Raw genomic sequence first — 26,035 nt, forward strand, 5'->3', positions numbered from 1 at the left:
ATTTTGGGGCTACTCGGATGGAATGAATGTATTTTCTATGTGAGAAGAACATGAGTTTTGAGGGTCAGGGGCAAAATTCTATGGTTTGAATGTCTCCTCCAAAATTCATGTTGAAATTTAATTGCCATTGTGATGGTTTCAAGAGGCGGGACCTTTAAAAGGTGATTAGGTCGGCCGGGCACAGTGACTCATGCCTGTAATCCTGGCACTTTGGGAGGCCGAGGCAGGCAGATCACCTGAGGTCAGGAGTTCAAGACCAGCCTGGCCAACATGGTGAAACCCTGTCTCTACTATAAATACAAAAATTAGCTGGGCATGGTGGCAGGCGCCCGTAATCCCAGCTACTCAGAAGGCTGAGGCAGGAGAATCGTTTGAACCCAGGAAGCAGAGGCTGCAGTGAGCCAAGATCACGCCATTGCACTCCAGCCTGGGTGACAAGAGTGAAACTCTGTCTCAAAAAAACAAACAAAAAAACAAATAAAAGCTGATTAAGTCATAAGGGCTTTGTCCTCATAAAGGGATTAATACCATTATCACAGGAGTGACTTAGTTATCATGGGTGTCTGGCCCTTTTTTCTGTCTCACACACTTTCACCCTTTCTCACCATGTGATGCCTTCTGCCATCAGATGATGTAGCACAAAGGCCCTCACCATATCTAATTTTTGGAATTAATACTCAGGATAATAGTCACCTTTGGGGAAGAAGAAAAAGGCTGTGATTTGAGGGGTGAAATAGCATTACTGGAATGCCAGTAGTGTTCCATTTCTTGACCTAGATGATAAGTTTACAGATACATTCACTTTGCACATTTATATTTTGTGTTCTTTTGTTTTTTATTAAGTTAAAAAGTTCCCAAACTGAATTCTGATTCCTCATCCCCTCTGTGAACCTACTGCGTACTTGGTATTCTCTATCTCAGTACATGGCAAATCCTTTCAAGTTGCTAAGGCTGAAGTCCTTAAAGCCACCCTAACTTCTCTCTCACTTTTATAGCTAACCCATAGGCAAACCTTACCTGCTGTACATTCAAAATACAGCCTCAGTCCAACTACTTCCCATCGTTTTGTCAACAATATCTTTGTTTAAGCCACCATTCGATCTTACCTGGACTACTAGCATTCCAACTAAATTCCTGCCTGTACTCTTAACCCTTTATAATTTATTCCCTACATTACAGCAAGTGACCCTTTTTAAACAATTCAAATCTGTGCCCGACACTCTCCAATGACTTGCCATCTCATTCTGAATAGAATGCTAAATCCTTACCATAGCCAAGAAAGTCCTGAGGAACTACACCCCCAGCTCTCTCTCTGACCTCATCTCCTACCCTCACTTATTACAATCCAGCCAGTGTTTCTGAAACTGCCAAATGCTCCTATCTCAGGATACTTGTGGCTCCTAGTACCTCTGCCTGGAATGTTATCCTCTCAGATATCTACCCAGTTCATTCCTTCACCACCTCCAAGTGTGTGCTCCAATGACAAGTCATTAGAAATGCATTTCCTTTTTTTTTCCCCCACATCAAGCATGTGAACCCAAGAAAGACATTTCCTAACCATTCTGTCTACAATAGCACCACCACAACCCATGATGGAAGTCTTGCCCAAGCCCTTCACCCTGCTTTATTATCTATGTTTACCACCCTTGGCATTTTACAACTTTCTTTATAATAGGATGTGAGCTCTGCAACAGAATATTTGGCTTTGTCTATTTCTGAACCCCTGCAAATATAATTAATTCAGCCACCTCATAAGCATTGGCTGTGGTTGAATGATTTTTAATGAAGACTTAAATGTTTAAGGATGAATGACTAAGTTATGTGACATTTTCTCTCTTTTCTGCTTCCCTCACAGTCATTTAGCAAAAACTACTCAAGTGGTTTAATATCTATAATCTGGCAGACATGGAAAGTGCCAATCTAGGACCTAGAGGAAAATGCTTAGTCTCTATATGCCCAATCTTGGACATTGAAACATCCAAATAAATTACACATGAAGGTATTAGAACTTTTTGTTAATAGTAGACAATTCCTTGCCTCATAAACAACTGGCTGGCTTTACTGATAACTTCCAAGGTCTTTTTATTTCTGGTCAGTTTGTTAGCAAATGTTAAACCTGTAAGGGAATCCCTCTGTTATTTTTCTGGATTCATTACAACTTCAAGGAAAAACTTATAACTTCTGCCAATTCTCCCCTTTCGATTTTAATTTGGGGCCAAGGGTGGTGACTACACCTGTAATCCCAACACTTTGGGAGGTCAAGGCAGGAGGACTGCCTGAGGCCAGGAGTTGGAGACCAGCCTGGGCAACATAGCCAGACCCCATCTCTACAGAAATTTAAAACAATTAGCCAGGCATGGTGGCATGCACCTATAGTTCCAGCTACTTGGGAGGCTGAGGCAGGAGCATCCTTTAAGCCCAGTTTGAGGCTGCAGTAAGTTATAATCATGCTACTGCACTCCACCCTGGGTGACAGAGCAAGACCCTGTCTCTTAAAGAAAAAAAAAAAAAGATTTTAACTTTGCTCTACTCTCTCAGTATGGTAAATATTAAGAAACTAATGTTGGTATTATGTTAGATGTTTATGGCATATATGACTTGTATATTACAATCAAGAAAAAAAGACCAAGAAATGGTTTAAAATAACTTCCTCCCTCTGCTCTTAAAATAGAGGTAAGGAGAAAAAATGGTAAATATGTGACTTAGTTCACCAAAGTGTAGTTAGATAGACATGTCTGAGCAAAAGGAGCAATTGTAAATCCACCTGCTTTGGGAAACAGGAATGTGGTCTGGAATAGCTAGTAGAGATGTTTTTGAGAAACACAAAAAGGAGATACAAAAACCAGGATCATGTGAACCTCTGTAATCTCACTGACTGTCAAAACAAATACAAGCCAATTTTTCTTTCCAGTGTACACATTAGGAATTTAAGAAAAAACACTTATGCCTGGGTCCTATCTCCTAAGGCAATTAGTCTCTGGAGTTGTAGGGCCTTGGCAAGATAATTTTATAGAGTTCTCCAGGTGTTATGGACTTAATATGTTCTCTCCAAATTTCTATGTTGAAAGCCTAATCTGCAATGTGATGGTATTAGGAGGGGGGCCTTTGGGAGGTGATTAGGTCATAAGGGTAGAGCCCTCACCAATGGGATTAGTAGTCTTATAAAGAGATATGAGAGGTTGCTCTGTCTCTGCTTAGCACCATGTAGGAACACAAGAAGAAGAGAGGTGTCTGCAAACGGAAATGGGCCTTCATCTGACACTGGATCTGCTAGTACCTTGATCTTGGACTTCCTAGCCTCTTCCAGCTTTAAACAAATTTCTATTGTTTAAGATACCTAGTCTATTGTAATTTAACATAACAGCACAAATTAAGACACCAGGTGACTCCAATATGCAACCAGGGTAAAATAACACCAGTTTAAGTTGTAGAATTGGAATTCTATAGTTGTGGTAAACTCCTAGAATATTAAAAACAGACTAGAAGAATAATAATAGTAAGTTTTAATATTCTTACTGAGTTAGGCTATTATATGCAATTGAATTGTTAATTTGAGGGTATTTTATAATTCTTTTTATTAGGAACCAGTTACCTAAACAATGTAAATGCATTAGACCAGGAGCATACTAGGTCCCCGATCTAGTTACTGAAGCACAAATTCTATTGGCAAAACATGCATAAACATACACATTCTAGATGCAACACAGCAAAATGCTGATGTATAGTAAACCCATTCAAGAAAATATTGTAAATATACAAAACTGATTATAAAACTCCAAACTACCTTTGAAATAATCTATTCCAAATCCTTCATTCCATAAAGGAAACTAAAGCTTAAAACAGTAGAGTTTTCTAATGTCACAGAGTGGCTTAATAACAATTGGATTAGTTCAGCCCAATGTACTTTCCATTCCATAACATGATAGTGAAAATTTAAAAGATTTCAAGGCAGTTTCTAAATCCACTCTGATTCTTCAGTACTTAACAAAAGGACAAACTAAAGTAAATATCTCCCCTAAATTTATGATGTTCCTAGAATTGTCATATGCCAGGATGCAGTCTCTGATGTTTGTTGAGAGCAGAGCGATATCTGAAGGATTTTCCACAATCATTACATCCAAAAGGCTTCTCTCCTGAATGAATTCTCTGGTGCTGAATGAGATATGTGCTCTGGCTAAAAGTCTTTCTGCATTCATTACAGTTATAAGGTTTCTCTCCAGTATGAGTATTCTGATGTTCAGTCAGATGAGTGCTCCGGCTAAAGGCTTTGTCACATTCATTGCACTTATAGGGCTTCTCCCCAGTGTGAATTCGTTGATGCTGAGTTAGATGGGAGCTCTGGCTAAAGGTCTTTTCACATTTATTACACTGGTAGGGTTTTTCTTCTGTGTGAGTTTTTTGATGTTGAGCAAGAGATGAACAATGTCGAAAGGCTTTGCCACACTCAGCACACTCATAAGGCTTGGCTCCTGTATGAATTCTCTTATGCTGTGTAAGGTGTATGTTCTGGTTGAATGCTCTCCCACACTCATTACACTTGTAAGGTCGTTCTCCAGTATGGATCTTCCTATGCTGAATAAGGGATGAACCATAACTGAAGGTTTTCCCACATTCATGACACTGATAGGGTTTCTCTCCAGTATGAATTCTTTCATGCTTAGCAAGAGATGAACTCCGAATAAAAGCTTTCCCACATTCTTTACATTCATAAGCTTTCTCTTGAGTATGAGTTTTCTGATGCTGATTAAGGTTTGAGAGATAACTGAAAGCCTTTCCACATTCACTGCATTCAAAGGGCTTTTCTCTCGTGTGAATTCTCCGATGTTGAGTAAGGGATGAGCAGTAACTGAAGGCCTTTCCACATTCATTGCATTTGTAAGGTTTTTCTCCAGTATGAATTTTCAGGTGTTGAGCAAGGGATGACCAGTAACTAAAAGATTTTCCACATTCTGCACAATCATAGGGTTTCTCCCCAGTATGAGTTTTTTGATGCTGAGTGAGGTTTGAGTGCTGGCTGAAGGCTTTCCCACATTCATTGCATTCGTACGGTTTTTCACCAGTATGAATCATATGATGACGGATAAAAGTTGAGGGCCCGTTGAAGGCCTTTCCACATTCATTACATTTATAGGTTTTTTCTCCAGTATGAATTTTTTGATGTTGAGTAAGGTGTGTGCTCCTGGTGAAGGTTTTATCACATTCATCACATTTAAAAGGTTTTTCTCCTGTATGAATTTTCTGATGTTCCATAAAGTGGCCTCTCTGGCTAAAGGCTTTTCCACACTCATTACAAGTGTATGGCTTCTCGCCAGTATGAATTCTCTGATGCTGAACAAGATGGGTCCTCTGACTAAAGGCTTTCCCACATTCATCACATTTATATGGTTTTTCTCCAGTATGAATTCTTTGATGTTGAGTAAGAGATGGACCCTCAATGAAGCCTTTTCCACACTGATCACATTTATATGGTTTATCTCCAGTATGAATTCTTTGATGGTTTATAAGGTTTTCACTCCGGCTGAAGGCTTTTTCACATTCATTACATTTGTAGGGTTTTTCTCCAGTATGTGTTCTCTGATGGCGAATAAGAGCTGAACAATAACTAAAGGCTTTCCCACATTCATTGCACTTACAAGATTTCTCTTTTTTAACTGGGTTTGAATTCTGTTTGATGCTTCTTTTAGTAGAGGTCTCTTCTGGAGATGGTTCTTGTGTTACAAGGTTTGAACTCACATTGACGCTTTTCCCAAATTCATTATTTACAGGGCCTTTTTCCCAACTGGGTGTTGTCTTTTCGGTTACCTTTATTTCCTTTGGCAGTGTCTGTTGGTTTGCCTGCTGTCTCTCTAAACTGCCTTCATATTCCCAACTTTCTAGCAAGTTGGAACTCCAAGAATCATCTCTTTTGTGTTTTTCCACTATTACCTCTGGAGATAGCTCTTCTTCAGAAATGTCAGGCTCTGGGGCTGACACACTATTTTCAAGTCTTGTCTCCCAGTCTAAAAGAAAAAGAAAATTCCAGTGTTCTCTGAATAGAGAAAAAATAAACTGCTATTGTGGGAATAATATAATGATACTAAAAAATAAATCCCTCAGAAAATTCTAATGGTTTTCAAATATATAGCCATATTATTTGGGGAGAAAGTTGGAAGGAGCTAAGGAGAATTATAAATAAAATACGAAAGTGGCAAAAGAATGTCTAATTCAATTTCATAGATAATCTTCAAGAACCAGTAAGGAAATACATTTAAGGTAATAGTTGATTAAAAAGGTGACAACAGAGATGGCTAAGAGTAGACAGAGATGAACTGAATCTGAAGGGGGCAGTTTGAATTGGGATTCCTTGCTAATAAACAACAAAACAAAAAATCCAAGAACCATGATTTAAAGACAGAACAAACAGGAAAGATGTATTAGCTAAGACCCCATGTGTTTCAGCCTGGAACACTGAAGAAATAATCACATCATTGCTAGATATGGGAAGAGTTGTAAATAGTAGAGAAATAATTTAGCAGGGAGAAACTAACAAGTTCAAGTCTAGGCATTTTGAGAATTAAGAAAAGAAATGGAGAGCTGGACTATAGTAGCGTTTGTGGAAGTGAAAGATGCCAACATCAGAATAACAAGGATGTTCAAATGTAGGATGGAAAGTATCAGCTCAAAAAAGGAAGGACAAGAATAGCTAAAGCCTTAGAAATATATGTGAAAAAGAGCAGAGGCAGAGGGAAGATCCTTGAGAATAGTCAGGGTAACAGAATTAATAAAATATACCAATGAAAGAAAGCAGTTTATCAGCAAACACATAAAACAACAGAAGAAACATAACCAGGAAAGTACATAATCAGGAAGTAAACTGTTGCCCAAAACAAAAGAGATGACAACTAAAAGAAGCAGGGTAGTCAATGCTGGCAATATTCTTAAAGAACAGATTCAATGGTATCAGGAGTTTACAGCAGACCCCAGAGGATCCTGAATCTTTCCCATATTGCAAGCCCAGTCACTATCACTACCACTACCACTATCACTGCAAGCATGAGCAGTGCGGCAGACCTCAGAGCTGCCTAGCATCCCCTCCACACCTGGCACTACAGGTAACAGCACAGCACGTATTAGTGTAGGCAGCCTCGCAGCAGTAGAATTTCTACAGGAGGGACGAGATCAATACAATACAGGGTTTGGAAACAGCCGATTGTTCAAGAAATAAATATGTTTTCATCAACAGAAATGACACCAAGGAAGGTATGTTTGCAAAGCAGGTAGCCATAAAGAATACCTCTGGAAGTACTTCACAATGAAAGATATGGAGACCATGGAGTCTGATGCTGTTAAAGAACAGTGCATGGAAGTGGCAGATCTCCAACTCTGGTTGGAGTTCCACTCAAAGGCAACATGAAACAGGCCATGGCCAATGTTATCTATATCGTCATGTCCTCTACTCAATAACCAACAGAATTACTAGAATATAAGGGGCAGGGCAAAAAATGAAGGGATGGAGAAAGTTCCCAAAGACCAGATTGAAAAATACCATCCCTATTGCAGAAGCAATTCTCTCTTTACTACAAACAAAGTCTACAGACATTGACTATACTATTCTGATGTCCCATGTGTGGAGAAGTAATCGAGGGTATTGACAACCAGGGGACAAGAAAACAAGATAGACCAGTGAGACACATACATATCAGGGTTATAGATCATGATCCTGAGGGTCAAGATCATCAAGACAGCTCCGAGAAGATGGCAATAAAGAGGATGAGGGAAATTATGTAGACTAGGCCCAGGGCTAGTGGCCAAACTCAACATACGTACTGTCACAATATCACTAGCTGTAAAGATATCTACAAAACTATACGACATTTTTATAAAGACAAAAGCAGCCAACTCACCAGCTAAGAATAAATCTATTCTAGATGCTGATAAAGATAGACTTGAGGGCTGATTTACCAAGACTATCATCATCAGGTCAAATTCCAGCAATAAAAAGTAACCAAAAGAATGGAGCTAAATATCTCAAGTGCTTGCCTTCTGTTCACTGACCAGGTAAGTGGAACTATAAAAATTATCTATGCAACATGGGGGTGGGGGTTATTATTTTTGCCTAAATAAATCTTTCTGGTAAAAAGTAGTTTTTGAAAAGCCTAAGTTTTTCAATATACATTTTAATGGTTTAAAATGGTTTTCTATCTGGTCAAGTAAAACTTCATTTTTAATTTGTAATAAAACTTGACAACTTGCTTTTTCCATAAGCCCCAGTTATTAAAGTTCTTCTTCTTTTTTTTTAATTAAGCTTTCTAAAGTATGTTCCATGAAACCATTCTAAGAGAAAGATTTTACAGATGTGATATGAAAAAAAAGTATTCATTGTTGGAGGCAGGGCGGGGGTTGGGGGATGTTACATTCTATGCATCCTGTTGAGCATTCATAACACCTAACTGCCTATTTAAAAAAAAAATCTCTGAGTGGTACTCCAGTTAGAAACTTGCTAAAGTTTGAACATGGCATACATTTTTCCCCCATAAAGAAGAACCTCACCTACATCCCATTAACTCTAGAGACGTATCCCTTAACTAGAATGACTAGGTTTGTTTGTTTTTCCAGGGTCAGATCCTTAGGTTACTTCATGCAGTTTGGAAACTGATGATTTAGATGAAAGTTATTCATAATTTCAAAAACTGTATGATGAAGTGATAAAATCAGAAGCTAGCTAGGTGCAGTGGCTCACACCTGTAATTGCAGCACTTTGAGATGCTGAGGCGGGTAGATCACTTGAGCCCAGGAGTTCAAGACCAGCCTGGGCAACATGGCGAAACCGTGTCTCCACTAAAAATACAAAAATTAGCCAGGCATGGTGGCGTGCACCTGTAGTTCCAGCTACTCGGGAGACTGACGTGGGAGGATTACTCGAGCCTGGGAGGCAGAAGCTGCAGTGAACCAAGATTACGCCACTGCACTACAGCCTGGGCAACAGAATGAGACTTTGTTTCAAAAAAAGAAAAAAAAAAAAAATCAGAAGCTATACATGTTACTAGGTAAGAATTGGGTGATAAAGAAACGAAGCCTGCAGTTATGGAATTCATTTTTGTTGAGTTTGCTTGGGAAAGAAAAGAGAAACTGAATGGTGGCCATAAAGATTCATATTGTGGAGTAAATCTATTTGGAAATATAGGTTATGTATTTCTATTTAAAAGTACTGGGAATGGAGCCCGTAGATCCAAAATAAAAAATTGTAAGGACTGAAAAGTACGGTGATAATTATGAGATCACGGTCCTAAAGGAAGTAGAAAGAGATGTAATTCAGAGTCCAGTTCGAGAGGTGGATTTCATAAAAAGGTAGGAAGGACATCTCCTCAAAAAGGGGCATAACATAGAATATATATTGCAACAATTAGTGACATAACAAAGCATAAGAAAGTCCAGAAAACAGATGTTTTCCCATTTCTCCACAGGAAATACTTTAAAGGGAAGAAAGTACATCTACACTTCAGACATAAAATCCTCTCTTATCAGGCTGACAGTCGGAGTTAATGATATTCATCTGCTGGCATCCATGACTTACCTGCACAGGTACCTACTGGAATGCTTGGCTCCATGATCCATGGCTCTGTCCCTTGCTCTAACTGGGAAATCACATCAGGTTTAGAAACTTGGAGTCCTGTTCATTAGGGAAAAAAAGAAAGAAACCTGCAGTAAGGGGAAAGTACCATATCAGAATTCAATCACCACTTTGTCTTTAGAAGAAATGATATGTAGTAAAAACCTGATGGGAGTGGATAGCATATCAAGCTTTAGTGTTACCAGTTCCCAGACATGGTGGGAGTATAATTTGGGAACTGATCGGGGTTCAGGAAAATTATTATTTTGTCCCTCTGCTTGCTAGGATGGTAGAAACCTTTTCAAAAACTAGAAATTTAGAAATTGTTGGTTACTAAACTTAAAGGCAAACTCCCCTGAGCACAAGAGAGAACCCTCCTCCTGCACACCCCTTGATATTAACTCAGAGAAATTATCCTTACCTATAGAGACCAGGTGTGTATAATTTTCCAATGTTACATCCCTGAACAAATCTCTCTGGCCAGGGTCCAGCTGTTTCCATTCTTCCTGGGTAAAGTCCACTATCACATCCTTGAAAGTCACCGATTCCTGAAATACCAAACATATTTCTGCTTAGCCGTAAGCATTTACTTAGGAAAGGGGTAAAGTTAGCAATACTGACAGAAGTAAGGCAGTCTATAGGATGTCTGCAAAATAATCTTGACATTTTCTCCTTTATGAAATAAATGTAAAAACAGTGCCTCATCCATTGGGTTATTGTAAGAATTAAATAAAACATTCCATGTGAAATGCTTAATTTAACGTCTGGCATATAATAAGTGCTCAGTCAATATGGCCATTGTTGTTGTCCTTCATCATCATCATTACCATCATCATCTCTGTGTTCCAAGGTCTGCTAAGTATTAATGGTTTAACTATTATCATCAATATTTTTTACTACCTACAATGTGCAAAAGCACCCAAAGGTTTTTTGAAAAAGAGAGGTGGAAAGACTTGCCCTAATACATTTCAAAAGATAAAGTAATTTAAAAATGGCCTAGTCTGGAATAAAACAAAATGAAATAAAATAGAAAATCCAGAAACAGATTCATATTTATAAGAGTTAAAAGGCATTAAGCAGCTTTCAAATTGGTTAAAAGTTAGTTAAATTAAAAGTAAGTTAAAAGTGAAATTAGTTAAGATGGATTAGTCACTAAATCATGCCATAACAAACGACTGTCTGTGAAAAAAAAATTAAGGTGAGATCCTTACTTCACAACACACACAAAAATTCCTGCCAACCTAAAGATGAAATTGTAAAGAAAAAGTCAAAATAAAATAGAATAAAAAACAGGAAAATATTTGTATAAGCTTGAAATCTGGAAGGCAAAATTTACATGATGGAGAGAGAGATCGATAGATATAACCACATAACAATGTAAAACATCTATAAGACATCATAAACAAAAGGCAATTTAACTAAAAAGCTTCTGCACAGTAAAAAAAAAACAAAAAACAATCTACAGAGTTCAAGACAACCTGCAGAAGGGGCAAAAATATTTGCAAACTATTCATCTCACAGGGGACTAATATCCAGAATATACTCAAATCAACAGCAAAAAAATAAATAATACCATTAAAAAGTGAGTGAAGTATCTGAATAGGCATTTCTCAAAAGAAGACATATAAACACCCAAATATATGAAAAAATGCTCAATATCACTAAATGCAAATCAAAACCATAATAAGATATCATCTCACCCCAGTTAGTCAAAAAGACAAAAAAAAAATAACAAATGCTGGCAAGGATACACCACTGGTGGGAATGTAAATTAGTACAACCATTATGGAAAACAGTTTGGCACTGTCTCAAAAAAACTAAATATGGAACTACCATATGATCCAGCAATCCCACTAATGGGTATTTATCCAAAGTGAAGGAAATCAGTATACCAAAGAGACACATGCATCCCCATGTTTGCTATGGCTTTACTGACAACAGCTAAGATATAGAATCAACCTAAATGTCCATCAACAGACGAATGGATAAAGAAAATGTGGTATATATACACAATGGAATACCATTCAGCCATTTTAAAAAAGAATAAAATCTTGTCATTAGTGGTAACATGGATGTACCTGCAGGACATTATGTTAAGTGAAATATGCCAGGCACAGAAAGATAAATATCGCATGTTCTCATTCACATGTAGAAGCAAACAAAAACAAAACGAGCTCATAGAGAGTAGAATTGTGCTTACTAGAGGCTGGGAAGGGTAGAGGAGGGAAGGCTAGGGAAAGACTGGCTAACAGTTACAAAGTTACAGGTAGATGGAAGGAATAAGTTCCAGTGTCTATAGCACTATAGCGTGAATATGGTTAACAATAATTTAGTGTATAATTACAAGAAAGTAGAAGAGAGGATTCGGAATATTCACAACACAAAGAAGTGATAAATGTTCAAGGTGATGGATATGCTAATTATCCTGATTTTATCATTACACATTGTATTCACGTACCAAAATATCACTCTGTATCCCATGGATATGTACAATTATTACATGTCAACTAAAAATTAAGGGGGAAAAAAAAAAGATCAACTACCCACAACAATAGCAACAATAAAGGCCAACAACCCAAATAGGCAAGTCACCGAGGAAAACGTGAAACCATGAAAAGATGCTCCCCTCCCCTGAAAATATAGTTAAACAGTAAAATATCAGACTGGGTAACACTGCTAAAGTGCTCATGTGTACTATGGTGGAAACAGAACCCAAATGCAATCTATCTGGGGGGCAATCTGACAAGATCTATCAAAACTTTAATGGATACACCATTTGATCTGGTCTTCCTACTTCTAGGAATTTATTATTCAGAAACACTTCTAGGTACAAAGACATATGTACAATTGCCATTTCAACATCATTTGTGTGGAAGGAAAAAAAATCAAACTTACATGTCCATTAATAGGATAGTGGTTAAAAAATATATAGTACACCCATACTAAAACACTTTATATAGATAGTTATCAAATGATGTATATCTATACGTACTTATTAGAAAATATGTACACAAGAGGACAGGCATGGTGGCTCACACCTGCAATCTCAACACTGTGGGAGGCCGAGGTGGGAGGACTGCTTGAGCCCAAGAGTTCAAGACCAGCCTGCGCAACACAGTGAGACCTCATCGGCACTAAAGATAAAAATAGAAATAAGCTGGGCGTGGTGGCACGCACCTGTAGTCCCAGCTCCTCAGGAAGCTGAGGTGGGAGGATTGCTTCCACCCAGAAGTTCGAGGTTGCAGTGACCTATGATCATACCACTGAACTCTAGGGTATAATCCTACTTTTCTTTTTATGAATAGGAAGAACGTTTATATGTAAATGAACAGAAAAAAATCTAAAAGAATACTCAACCAAATACTATTGGTGGGACTGGGTAGTGGGACCTACAGGCAATGCAGGCAACTTCCTCCTTTTTTTATTGCTATGTATTTAAAACTAAGTGAGAGAGCAATAACTTTGTTTAAAAACTATAAATATATTAAATCATTAGGACTTTTCCCTCTAAACATGACAAAGCAACTGGACTAGCTCTTCCAATATAAATAAAACTGAACAATATATCTGAAACAAGTGTTTTCATATTTTGAACAGCAGGCAGGACAGAAGTGATACAGAGAGAAGGGAAACACTAACATGAGCCCCAGAATCCTCTTAACTTTTTGCCGGAGGCACTGTCCAGACTGCAGAGCAGGGAGGCAGAGCTCTACCAAAGCAGTGGTCTTACTGAGCTGAGGAGACAAAGTTGAAAGTTCAGAACTACTGAGGCAGGGAATTTGCAGGATAGATACTGGAGAGGAGGGAGCTGCAGAGAAAAGGAATACCACAAATCTGGTGTAAATACAATCTCCATGGGCAATGCAAAGTTACCAACATGACATAACTGAATAGAGTTGAGAAGTTATGTGCACAGTCGGCTCCCACAAACAGTTCCAGGACACTTTAGGAGCAGGGCAAGTCTAGACTGTGAGGAAAGAATATAAGCAGCAGGTCTGGTTGGCTCATTCCTTGCTAAATTCCAGGGATGCCTAGATCCTTGGTTCTGATCCTTGAACAAGCTCTGAAAACTAAACCTTTGAACATTTCCATGGTCACTAATTATCGACATAATTCTGTGTGCCTAGTCACTGATTAATGACGTTATTCTGTGTGCCCAGTGCACTGGGACAAGATGTACCAAACTGTCAACATCGTTTAAAGAAACACGGAAATTTATGAGTGTACCAGGTGCCGAGTGTGGGGTCTATACTATAGCTGGTCATATGGCAGGTAAAGGCCAATGTGATCAGCAACCTTTATGAATTCGGACTCCAAGACTCAAGCAGGATTCCCTGGGTAGACATTTTTCATGTTTCTGTGGCTCACAGTAACAGAGAAAGTGTATCTGTACAATCATCACAGAGGGAGGACTCAGAAGCCTGTACCTGATTTCTCTGGACTCTGATTATGAATACCCTTTTCCTTCTGATCCTCTTTTGTATGCTTTGCTGTAATATTTGTTAGCCATGATTTATGCTACTGAGTCATATGAATCATTCCAACAAATCACTGAACTAAAGCGTGGTCATGGGTCCCTGAAACACAGCCCTAGAGTAAGGCTACACTAGATCAGCCCTAACAATGCTTACAGTTTAAAATACAAATGTCAATAGAATCAAGCTGTGGCCAAGATGGAATTAACAATAATTGGATTTACTCTCCTACATGAAATAAACAATACATTCCAGACAAAATGAAACAAAAGTCTCCATCACACTGAACCTCAGGTAGCAAAGAAAAGTGATCCCTGAGAATCAGGAAACAAATGAGGTGAGCCCTACAATTGCTCTAGCTTACTGCCTTGAGAGTTTCCAAACACTGGTGTAGGGAGGTGGAACCTAGGAGGAGCCCAGCAGATTTCTGGAACTCAAGAGATAGAGCTGAGAGTTTGGGAAAATCAAGGTGACTAGAGTTCACAAGACACAATACTGGAGCAGAGAGAGCTACACAAAGAGAGAAGCAAGGAAAACTGCAGAGGTTCCCTCTTGAGTATTCAGAAAAGTACCAATCTGTGCATGGGTGTGATAAGACTATCTGAGGCCAGTGAAAGAATCACCTAAAGGAGTCAAGGGACCAGAACCAGCACTCAAAAAGGGTTAGAAATACATTAGCCAAAATGGAAAACTTCATAATTCATGAGGCATTGGGTAGAATACTCAATGGTCCTGCCTCTATGGTCAGGAATAAATAGGCTGAGACTAAATGCTGTTCTGGGCCCACTTAAGAAATCTTAAAAGGCCTGAAAGGAACACACTGTTTCCAGTAACTTAACTGCATCCCAGAATAAGGTTCAAGAATTTTTTTTTTTTTTTTTTGAGATGGAGTTTCTCTCTGTTGCCCAGGCTGGAGTGCAGTGGCATGATCTCGGCTCACTGCAAGCTCTACCTCCCAGGTTCACGCCATTGTGCTGCCTCAGCCTCCCAAGTATCTGGGACCGCAGGTGCCCGCCGCCACACCCGGCTAATTTTTTTGTATTTTTAGTAGAGACGGGGTTTCACTGTGTTAGCCAGAATGATCTCGATCTGCTGACCTCGTGATCCACCCGCCTTGGCCTCCCAAAGTGCTGGGATTACGGGTGTGAGCCACCGCGCCTGGCCAAGAATATTTTATATGAATATAAAAATATTCAGAACCCAATAAGGTAAAATTCAGTGTGTGGCATCCAATCAAAGACTATCAGGCAGCTGGGCACGGTGGCTCACACCTGTAATCCCAGCACTTTGGGAGGCCGAGGCAGGCAGATCATGAGGTCAGGAGTTTGAGACCAGCCTGACCAACATGGCAAAACGCTGTCTCTACTAAAAGTACAAAAAAATTAGCCAGGCATGGTGGTGCGTGCCTGTAATCCCAGCTACTCAGGAGGCTGAGGCAGGAGAACCGCTTGAACCCAGGAGGCAGAGGTTGCAGTGAGCTGAGATTGTGCCACTGCACTCCAGCCTGGGCGACAGAGTGAGACTCTGTCTCAAAAAAAAAAAAAAAAAAAATTATCAGGCAATGCAGAGAAGCAGGAAAATATAACCCATAATAAAGAGAAAAGTCAATCAACTGAAACCAACCCAGAAGAGATGTTAGAGTTAACAGACAAGAACATCAAAAGATTTTATGACTGTATTCCATATGTTCAAAATGTTCAAAACGTTAGGCAGAGATATGAAAGACATTTAAAAAAAAAAAAAGAGAACACATGGACACAGGAAGGGGAACATCACACTCCGGGGACTGTTGTGGGGTGGGGGGAGGGGGGAGGGGGGAGGGGGGAGGGATAGCATTAGGGGATATACCTAATGCTAAATGACGAGTTAATGGGTGCAGCACACCAACATGGCACATGTATACATATGTAACAAACCTGCACATTGTGCACATGTACCCTAAAACTTAAAGTATAATAATAATAAAGAAAAAAAAAAACTAAATGGAACTTCTTAGAGCTGAAAATGAGAATGTTTTGAGATTTAAAAAAATTCACCAGTTAGTATTAACAGAAGAGTAAGCTTTGAAGAAGAGAGATTAGTAACTTCAAAGACACAGAAATCAAAGCTATTCAAAATAAAAGAAAAAAATAATTTTAAAAAAAGAGCCTTGGGGAGCTCTAGGAGAACTTTAAGTTGCCTGCTTTATGTGTGATTGGAGTACCGGGGCGGGAGGCGAAAGATGAGAGGGGACCAGAAATCATTTGTGAGGAAATAACAGCTGATTATTTTCCAAACTTGATTTTAACCACAAAAAAATTGCACCAAAATACATCATAATCAAATAGTTTAAACTCAGTGATAGAAAAAAATCTTACAAGTAATCTGAGGAAAAAAGACACACAAATATAAAAAAACAAAGATAAAAACAACAGTAACTTTTTCGTTAGAAACAATGGACACTGGAGCAATATCAAATACTGAAAAGAAGAAATCTGTCACACTAGAATTAATAAACAAAGGCAAAATAAAGACTTCTTTAGACATAGAAACCTGAAAGTATTATTCACAGCAGACCTACACTACAAGAAATGTTAAAGGAAGTCCTTCGACCAGATTAAAAAAAAAAAAAAAACAGATGAAAATATGGTTCGACACCAGGGTTTCTCAACCTTGGCACTATTGATATTTTGGACCAGATGATTCTCTTAGAAAAGTGTGGGGGCCTGTCCTGTGTATGGAGACATCACTGGTCTCAACCCACTGGATGCTAATAGCACTCCCTACCAAGTCATGACAATCAAAAAAGTTCCCTAACACTCTCAAATGTTGCTCCTTGGGGAGCAAAATCACTCACGATTGTGAACTACTGATTTATAAAAATGAATAAAGAATACCGAAAATGATCATTACACAATGAGCATTGTAATAATTATACACAATTATTTTCTTATTACTTAAATCTCTTTCAAAGATAATTGGCTGCTTAAAGAAAATAACAACAAAGTATTATGGGATTTATAACATATGTAACAAGTAAAATATATGGCAACAATAGCATAAAAACTGTGGTGGGGGGGGAATGGAAATACACTATTCTAAGTAAAATGGAATATCACTTGAAAGTAAATGGTGATTAAAACAAATATGAATCCCTAAAGCAACAAGTAAAATAGCAAAGAGTTATGGCTAATAAGCTAATGAAGGAGATAAAATAGAATCATAAGCATATTCAATCCAAAAGAAGGTAAGAATAGAAGGAAAAAAAGAAAAAAGACAACACAAATAGAAAACAAACAGCAAGGTAAAAGACTTATCCATATCAAAAGTCACATTATATTTAAATGTAACACATTACATGTAAGATCATACTGAATACAAATGGTCTAAACACCCCAAGAAGCAGAGATTTCCAGATTGGATAAAAAAAGCAAAACCCGGCCGGGCACAGTGGTTCATGCCTGTAATCCCAGCACTTTGGGAGGCCAAGGTGGGCGGATCACGAGGTCAGGAGATCGAGACCATCCTGGCTAACATGGTGAAACCCCGTCTCTACTAAAAATACAAAAAAATTAGCTGGGCTTGGTGGCGAGCGCCAGTAGTCCTAGCTACTGGGGAGGCTGAGGCAGGATAATGGCGTGAACCCAGGAGGCGGAGCTTGCAGTGAGCCGAGATCGCCCCACTGCACTCCAGGCTGGGCGACAGAGCAAGACTCTGTCTCAAAAAAAAAAAAAAAAAAAAAAAAAAAAAAAAAAAAAAAAGAGCTTCTATCATGTGAGGACATGAGGAGAAGGCACCATCTACGAACCAGACACAGAATCTACAGGCACTTTGATCTTGAACTTCTCAGCTTACAAAACTGTGAGAAATAAAGTTCTGTTATTTAAAAAAAAAAAGAAAAGAAAAGAAAAGAAAAGAAAAATCCGGCAGTGCGCGGTGGCTCATGCCTGTAATCCCAGCACTTCGGGAGGGCGAGGCGGGTGGATCACGAAGTCAGGAGATCGAGACCATCCTGGCTAACACAGTGAAACCCTGTCTTGACTAAAAATACAAAAAAATTAGCCAGGCATGGTGGCAGGTGCCTGTAGTCCTAGCTACTCGGGAGGCTGAGGCAGGAGAATGGCATGAACCTGGGAGGCCGAGCTTGCAGTGAGCTGAGATCGCGCCACTGCACTCCAGGCTGGGCAACAGAAAGAGACTCCATCTCAAAAAAAAAAAAAAAAAAGCAAAACCCAACTACATGTTGCTTGTAAGTAACTCACTTTAAATATAAAGATACAAATAAGTTAAAAGCAAAAATATATAAAAATATATACCATATGTCAAAGTAAATTTCAAGGCAAAAGATATTACCAGGCATTAAAAACACTGTTTCTCAACGATAAAGGAGTCAACTGATTAAGAGAACATAACAATCCTAAATATTTATGCACCTAATAACAGTGCTTCAAAATATATTTGCGAAAACTGGTAAAACAGCAAGGAGAAACAGACCAACCCACAACAGTCTGAGATTTCAATACCCCTTTCACAATAACTGATAAAACAAGCAGACAGGAAATCAGTAAGGATATAAAAGACTTGAACAACACTATCAACCAAGTTGACCAAACTGATATCTGTGGTATACAGAACAAAGCCCTCCCAAAGATGTCCATGTCCCAACCCCTGAAACCTGTGAATTTGTTACCTAACATGGCAAAAGAGACTTTACAAATGTGATCAGATTAAGGGCCTTGAGTGGGGAAATTATTCTGTATTACATAGGTGAGCCTAGAGTAATCACAAGGGTCTTTATAAGAGGGAGGTAAGCATATCAGAGTAGGAGACAGAAAGACAGAAGACAAGTCAGAGTCAGAGGGAGAGAGAGAGAGAGAGATAAATTTGAAGATGCCACAGTACTAGCTTTGAAGATAGAATAAGTAGACAAAGAACACAGCAGCCTCTAGAAGCTGGAAAAGGCAAGGAATAGATTCTTCCCCTAGAACCTTCAGAAGAATGCTGTCCTGACAACCTATTTTGGACTTTTGACTTCTAACACTGTGAGTAAATTGTGTTATTTTACGCCATCTAAGCTTATGGCAATTAATTATAGCAGCAATAGAAAACTAATACATCTATAGAACATTCTATAAAACAATAGCAAAATATACATTCTTTTCAAGTGCTCACTGATAGTTTACCAAGATGTACCACACTCTGGGCAAAAAAACAAGTCTCCATAAATTTGAAAGGATTCAAGTCACACAAGGTATGTTCTCTGATTATGGATATTTTCACTCTCTTGCTTGTGGTAATGGTTTCATGAATGTATATATGACAACACTTATCAAATTATATATTTTAAAATATGTGCAGTTTACTGTCACAATATACCCCCCAATTAAAAAAAAATACCAAAAGTACTTGGGCTGAAAGTGGGAAGAACTGGTACCATTTCTTTGTTAAGAAAATTCAGTTATGGGACACGAATTAAGCAGGGGGGAAATTTTAAGAAGGAGGAGGGCTTGAGGTTGATTATGGCTGGTGAGCAATTGTTACCTTTTTTGTCTAAGTTCTCCATCAGTCCAGGTCACTTTTCTTCCATTAAAAATCATTAATGGTTCATAAATGGCCTACACAATAAAGCCTTCAACTTCTCATCCAGGTATTCAAGGCTTTCATATTCTGACTTCATTCAATCATTTGTGTACCACTTGCCATAAACCATCTCTTCCAAATTTTTCTGAATCCTGTGTAACATCTGTTAATCCTTACTTATGAACTTCTGCTTATAATCTTCTCTATACCTAGAATCCACACCTCCAGCCCCACCACCTTACTTGTTCAAATATCCAAATGTCACCTATTGTTTTAGAGGCATCCCAAGTCCCCCATCCTCCATGAAACTCTCCTAATCCCTCCAGACCACATACATTTTTCCATTCTCTAATATCCACATTACTCATTTCACCTTTCTTACATTTACCTGTTTTATTTTCTAGCAGTCATTTTGGCCTATTAAAGGATCAAGTTTTGGGGCCTGGCGTGGTGGCTCACACCTGCAATCCCAGCACTTTGGGAGGCCAAAGTGGATGGATCATGAGGTCAGGAGTTTGAGACCAGCATCACCATCATGATGAAACCCCGTCTCTACTAAAAATACAAAAAATTAGCCAGGCGTGGTAGTGTGGGCCTGTAGTCCCAGCTACTCGGGACGCTGAGGCAGGAGAATTGCTTGAACCCGGCAGGCGGAGGTTGCAGTGAGCGGAGATCACCACCATTGCACTCCAGCCTGGGCGACAGAGGGAGACTCAATCTCAAAAAAAAGGATCCAGTTTTGTACTTCTTTTGCTCTCCCATCCCTGGAGCATAGCAAGATACTAAGCAAGTGGTAAGTGGTGAATGTATTAGTTAAAGCTGGAGAGGCACAGCTAGGAATGCGGTTACTAGACAGATGAGAGCCCAGAATGAACTGCCAACATTGATTTTTGGATAAATAGAAAAAACGAAACAAAACAAAAAAACCACAATCACCCTCTAAAGAATAAAATGGCATTTCAAGAAACCACATCTTACCTGAAAACTGGCTGATGAGAGTAGATTATGTCCCCCTTGGAGAAGGGTGGAGTCTGGAGAGGACAGATCTAGGGGAAGAAGCAGGAGCCATATGACTTCTGTTCAATTTAGCTATTCCCAGCAATCCATAAATTCCATTTACTCTTCTATTTGAAAATAACAGAAACTATGCCATTTCCTTTATATTTTAGAATGCAAAAAAAGTTACAAGATAACTGGGGCCCTGGTACCCTCCTCAGTAGGCTCAGGAGGTAAAGCATTGCTTTATGATTCAGTTTTGTACCTAGACACTTAGAAGTCATATGTATTATATGACTCAATCTATGTTCCTCATTAAATGAGGCAAACTATTTCTGCTGGCCTTTCTCTGCTACATAAAAAATATGAAGAAGTAATCCGATTACTTTCCAAAAGCCTTCATAGGCCCTTTGAAAACTTTGCTAGTAATGCAAATTAAATATCATAATGACATATGCTACTTACTCTACCCACCCAACAGAATGTCTTAAATTAAACAGACATGGTCAATACTAATTGCTGGCAAGAATATAAAGCAATTAGAACTTTTTAGATTGGTATATGGTATAAATTTATCAACCACTTATGAAAACTGGTAGTTTATACTAAGCTAAACATATGACTATCCTATGACTCAGCAATTCCACTCCTGTCCTTACATCCATAGAAATGCTTATATCCACCAAAGACTTCTACAAGGATCTTCACTGCAGATTTATTCATAATATCTCAGAACTAGAAACAACCCAAATGCCTTTCAACAGAACACAGCATAAACAACCATGGTATTTTCACACAATGGATTATTCCAAAATATAAGAAAGAGCTACTAACATAATTAACAACATGGATGCATCTCTTAAACATAATGTTGAGCAAAACAAGCAAAACAAAATAATGCATACTGTATGACTATATTTATATTAACTTTAAAAACCAACCAAACTGATCTACAGTAATGAAAGTTAGAATAGTACTTCTGGAGGGATAACTGACTGGGCAGAGGCACAAGATACTTCTGGGGCATTAGAAACATTCCATATCTTGGTTATACTAGTTTATACATACATGAAAATTTGAAAAGCTATATACTGTACAGTATTTGTGCACTTTACTGTATACAACTTATACCTTAATAAACAAAACAAAAAAAAGCTTTGCTCTTGGGGGAATCCACTTAGAGTACTGGTTGACAGGAAAGCCTGATTCTCAAAATGACTCGTCTGGTAATTAATTATGTATAATTATGCAAGTCCCTTGTCTTCTTTAGGCTTCAATTTCCTCATCTTTAAAAGACTAGAGGCGAATGTCTGACAAACATACCTTTCAAAATCCTCTTGAAGAGGAGATAGCGGTGAGGAAAACCAAACTAGGTACACCTGTTTCCACAAGTAAGACAAGAAGAATTTTCTCCTCTTAGAAATTTAATGTATGCAGAAAGACTAGTGAGGGAAGATGTCTCTGGATACAAAATTTGAATGAGACTGGCTGGGCAGAGTGGCTCATGCCTGTAATCCCAGCACTTTGGGAGGCTGAGGCGGGCGGATCACAAGGTCAGGAGTTCGAGACCAGCCTGACCAACATGGTGAAACCCCCATCTCTACTAAAAATACAAAAATTAACCAGGCGTGGTGGCGCGTGCTTGTAATCCCAGCTACTCAGAAGGCTGAGGCAGGAGAACTGCTTGAACCCGGGAGAGGGAGGTTGCAGTGAGCCGAAATTACGCCACTGCACTCCAGCCTGGGCGACAGAGCAAGACAGCGTTTCAAAAACAAAAAAAAAAATTTGAATGAGACATGAGGTATGAAATAGACTAGCAATGCTGTAAGAGATGCTTGGTAAAAACTAAGAAAAAACAATCAAACAGGTAAGGGTCAAGATGGATATTTATGACCACACATAGATGCGTGAGATAGTGGCAATAAGCCAAGTGAATGTACACCTGAAAAAAAGAAAGGAAACTCAATATTTTAGGCATTAACCAAGGCTTGTTGGGTTGGAAGACATAAGACCTTAAAACTATAAAAGAAATCAACTAAGGGACTAAATATAAAGACAGTGGGGAACATGAAGAATAAAAAGAAAAGCTAAACAATCAAATGGACAGAACCCAAGTAATTTCAGGGAATCTAAATTGCACCACTAAGGTGCAAGGGCAATCTCTTTGGGATACCACCATTAGGGTAGGTCAGTGCCATCTAATTTTAGTTCCAAGATTCAAATTCCAGAGACAGCTAACTGGCCTAGTGTGGGTTTTATGACCAAGCCTTGTTTAAAAGAGAGCTGGGTAAAATTTACGCAAAATGATCTGATATAAACAGACAGACTAAGAGATGGATTATTGTATGTGATGCAATAATCCTGAGTGTGAAACCTGATGGAAATTGTAGATAAATCGAAAGAAAGAAAGAAAAAAAAACAAAAGTAGCACCATGCTGGCAACAGTGTGCCATAGACAGCTTAGGCAGGTGGGGGTGATGAATAATATGGAGAAAAGCAGTTTCAACTGTTTGGCTAAGTATGTAAGTTTCATTTTGTAAAAAATGTATTAATCAAGAAATTCTTAATTTATATTAATGGTGTCATGCCTCAGAAAGTAGAGGAAGCAATAAAGGGAACTATTATGCTCAACTTGATCTTGACCAGTAAAGAAAAACTGTTTTGTAACAGAAGTCTTAAGAAAAAAATGAAGATATTATCTTGGAAGCTCTTAACAGTGAAAGAAAATGTTCTAAATGCACAGACAGGTACCTAAGACTTTAGGAAAACAGAATCAAGAGAAATGTCTCAGGTAAGATGCTTTTTATTCCAAATAACAGCAACCAACAGAACCAAAAACAGCAACAGTTACAGAAACCAACTGTGTGCTTGGCACATAGTAAATGCTCAGTATGTGCTACAAAAGTTATGATTACAAGGAACAGAGGCTCAGTAAAGTTAATCCTAATGATAAAATTGTGAGAAATCCACAAAATAAAGAAAAAACAAAGGCTTTTAATGAAACTACTTTGGCTGATTTAATTCTGAGAAACTTAGTATATATATATAAAAAAACCACTGTAAAAAAGACTTGAAGTACAAAAAATTGAAGAGAAGTATGGACCAAACCTACATTATTCACATGACTAATATGAATAATGTTAAGACTTCTAATGATATTATCTTTAACAAAGGCAAAAAAAGGACTCCATGATAATAGTTAGGTTAAACCAAACTTGATTGCACAGCCATACCTAAAGAATGTAAAGACAACACCAATGCAGAGAGAACTCTATAGGGACACGTCATAAGCCTCTGTCCTTACCCTGACCTGTTCAATGACAGGTAGGAAGAAATAGAAGGAATATTCATCAAATCCGCTAGTGGCATTAAGTTAGAAAGGACAGTTAAGGCACTGAATAACTAAATTAGGATTCATAATCATTCTGAAAGCCTAAAACATGTGACCAAAAAATTGAACAGTCATAAATATAAGTCATGACATTAAGGATAATAATAATTCCATTACACAAAAATGGTGTAAATCTAGATCACTGCAGTTTATGTAAAAAAGATCTAAAGTTTACAGTACATCACTGATAGTTTTTAAAGCAAATGTGATCTAATGCCAAACAGCGGAAGTATAATCCGAGTCAAAGGAAGTAGTACATTATTCTCTCAGGTACTTTTCAAAGCACATCCAAAGAACTATGTTTACCATTAGGCACTGCATTTTAACAAAAATGCTGACAAGCAGGAGAGTTTTCAGAGAAAGGTCTAGATACATCACACAGACCAATCAAAAGAAGTGAGGCTATATTGCTTAGAAAAGAATTTATGAGGAGGAGTTGTAACAGCTGAATTCACATATCTTAAGGGCAGCAGTGTGAAAGAAAGAACAGACAGTTTCCTTTTCTTTGGAGGACTAAGAACTAAGATCAACACAAAAGTTACAGGGACAAGTACATCTGTTTAATATAAGAAACTAAAAAAGAAAGCCAACAAGGGAATAGTCTGCACCCAAAATGGCGAGTTTAATGCCACACTAGTTCGGGCATAGGGTTGACAGACAGCCGTCTGCCAAGGAGATTTCAAAACTGACTCTTTCATTGAAGGGATAATTGCCAAGATGTCTTCTGACTTCAAGATTATAATTTTAATATTTAATATTCAGAAGTCATGTGGGGATCACAGATATTCTGAATGATTATGTCTTTTCATTCCCCAATGGAATGAAAGAAAAAAATAAACTCCTCTCCCAAGTATCTCTCTATAAAACAGAATCTCTCCCTACAATGTAATTCGGTTTCTTTGCTAATCCCTAAGCATACCGTTCCTTCCTTCCAAATCTCCTGCTCTGATCTCAAGTATTTGATCCTCCAGTCATGACTGTTCTCAAGCCTCCATCACCCCGCTCTCCCCCAAGTCGACCCCACTACCTTCCATCTCAGGAGCTCATCCCGTTCCTCTGGAACTTGAACACCAGGGTTCGCCAGGCAGCGTTCCTTCAGCTGGTACCTCGGTCTAGGACTCAGATGTCTAACTCCCCTTGCAGGGAATCTGCAACACGCTGAGGTTGTCTACCCTAAAAGACACAGGATGGCGTCAGCAGCATACGTCACACAATCACACATCAGAGTCTTGCAAAGTGACCAAGAGGTGCTACACAAGAGAAGTGCCCCAAGAGAGCACTAGAGAGGTGTGTGGCACTCCGATGAACAAAACAGAGTGGAGATCGGGTACGCGGGTTCTGCTTCAGATCCAAAAAACCCTTGGTGCCCACCCTAGAATCTGGCCGGGGCATCCACAGACCTGGTGTGTTCCCTCTGTGCACACTTGTGACTCACACCCCTGCGAGCTCGGATAACACGAAGACACACCTGTTGCAGAGCGTTAAAGCTGGAAGGTGGACAAGCAGGGCGGGGCCCGGCACCCGACTTCCCCTTAGGCCAGAACAAAAGAACAAAGCCCTCCAAGGGATCAGGGCGGGACCGCCCCGCACAGAAGGAGGCGAGGTGCGCCCCCTTCGAGGACTCCCCAGCTTTCTCCTGCAGAGGCCTCTAAGCGCGAAAACAGAAGGGTTACGTCACGAGTCCGGAGGGCTGGCTGTTGCCATGGTGATACCTGAGCTCCCCTCCCCCTATAGCGATCCACACACTCCGATCCCGGGTCCGGAAGCGCATTGACCGCCACCAGACCTAACGCAGGGAGCCGAAGCAACTGGACTTCCAGAGCGCCAACCTCTTTCCACGCCTACAACCGGCTTCAACGGTCACTTCCGGTCGTTACGAGCGAGCCCCGCCCCGCACGCCGGCGCCGGGCGGGCACACCGGACCAGCGTTCCCAGAACACTCCGCGAAGGTGTTCCTGAACTTCATTTCCCAGAGGCTTTAGCTAACGTGTACTTTGGCCCTGCGATGGGCCGCACATTTTCGCC

At 39.2% G+C, this 26,035-nt stretch overlaps 1 protein-coding gene across 6 annotated transcripts; it reads right to left on the reverse strand.

The window, feature by feature from the left end:
- Nucleotides 1-3,488: 3,488 nt before the first annotated feature.
- Nucleotides 3,489-25,907, reverse strand: ZNF184 (zinc finger protein 184). 6 transcript variants are annotated; one of them, XM_001136729.7, is made up of 6 exons: nt 25,723-25,907; nt 25,038-25,183; nt 20,602-20,669; nt 10,011-10,137; nt 9,554-9,649; nt 3,489-5,999 (listed from the first exon to the last, which is right to left on the reverse strand). In XM_001136729.7, the coding sequence occupies exons 2-6, from the start codon at nt 25,042-25,044 to the stop codon at nt 4,042-4,044; spliced, it is 2,256 nt and encodes a 751-aa protein (XP_001136729.2). In that variant the 5' UTR covers nt 25,045-25,183; nt 25,723-25,907; the 3' UTR covers nt 3,489-4,041. The 6 variants fall into 6 exon arrangements, with proteins under 6 accessions (XP_001136729.2, XP_063668320.1, XP_518298.2 ...); XM_063812250.1 differs by having other exon boundaries at nt 3,489-6,028; nt 25,723-25,878; XM_518298.8 differs by having other exon boundaries at nt 25,479-25,878.
- Between the last annotated feature and the right edge of the window lie 128 nt (nt 25,908-26,035).

The sequence above is a fragment of the Pan troglodytes genome, chromosome 5 (genome assembly GCF_028858775.2).
Source record: "Pan troglodytes isolate AG18354 chromosome 5, NHGRI_mPanTro3-v2.0_pri, whole genome shotgun sequence".
NCBI classification, from domain to species: Eukaryota; Metazoa; Chordata; class Mammalia; order Primates; family Hominidae; genus Pan; species Pan troglodytes.

Coding starts and splice junctions, on each gene's coding strand:
- ZNF184 (XM_001136729.7), bottom strand. Junction 10,138..20,601: donor TCTCATCAGCCAGTTTTCAG/GTAAGATGTGGT, acceptor TTGGTATTTCAG/GAATCGGTGACTTTCAAGGA. Junction 6,000..9,553: donor TCCAGTAGGTACCTGTGCAG/GTAAGTCATGGA, acceptor TTTTTCTTTTAG/ACTGGGAGACAAGACTTGAA.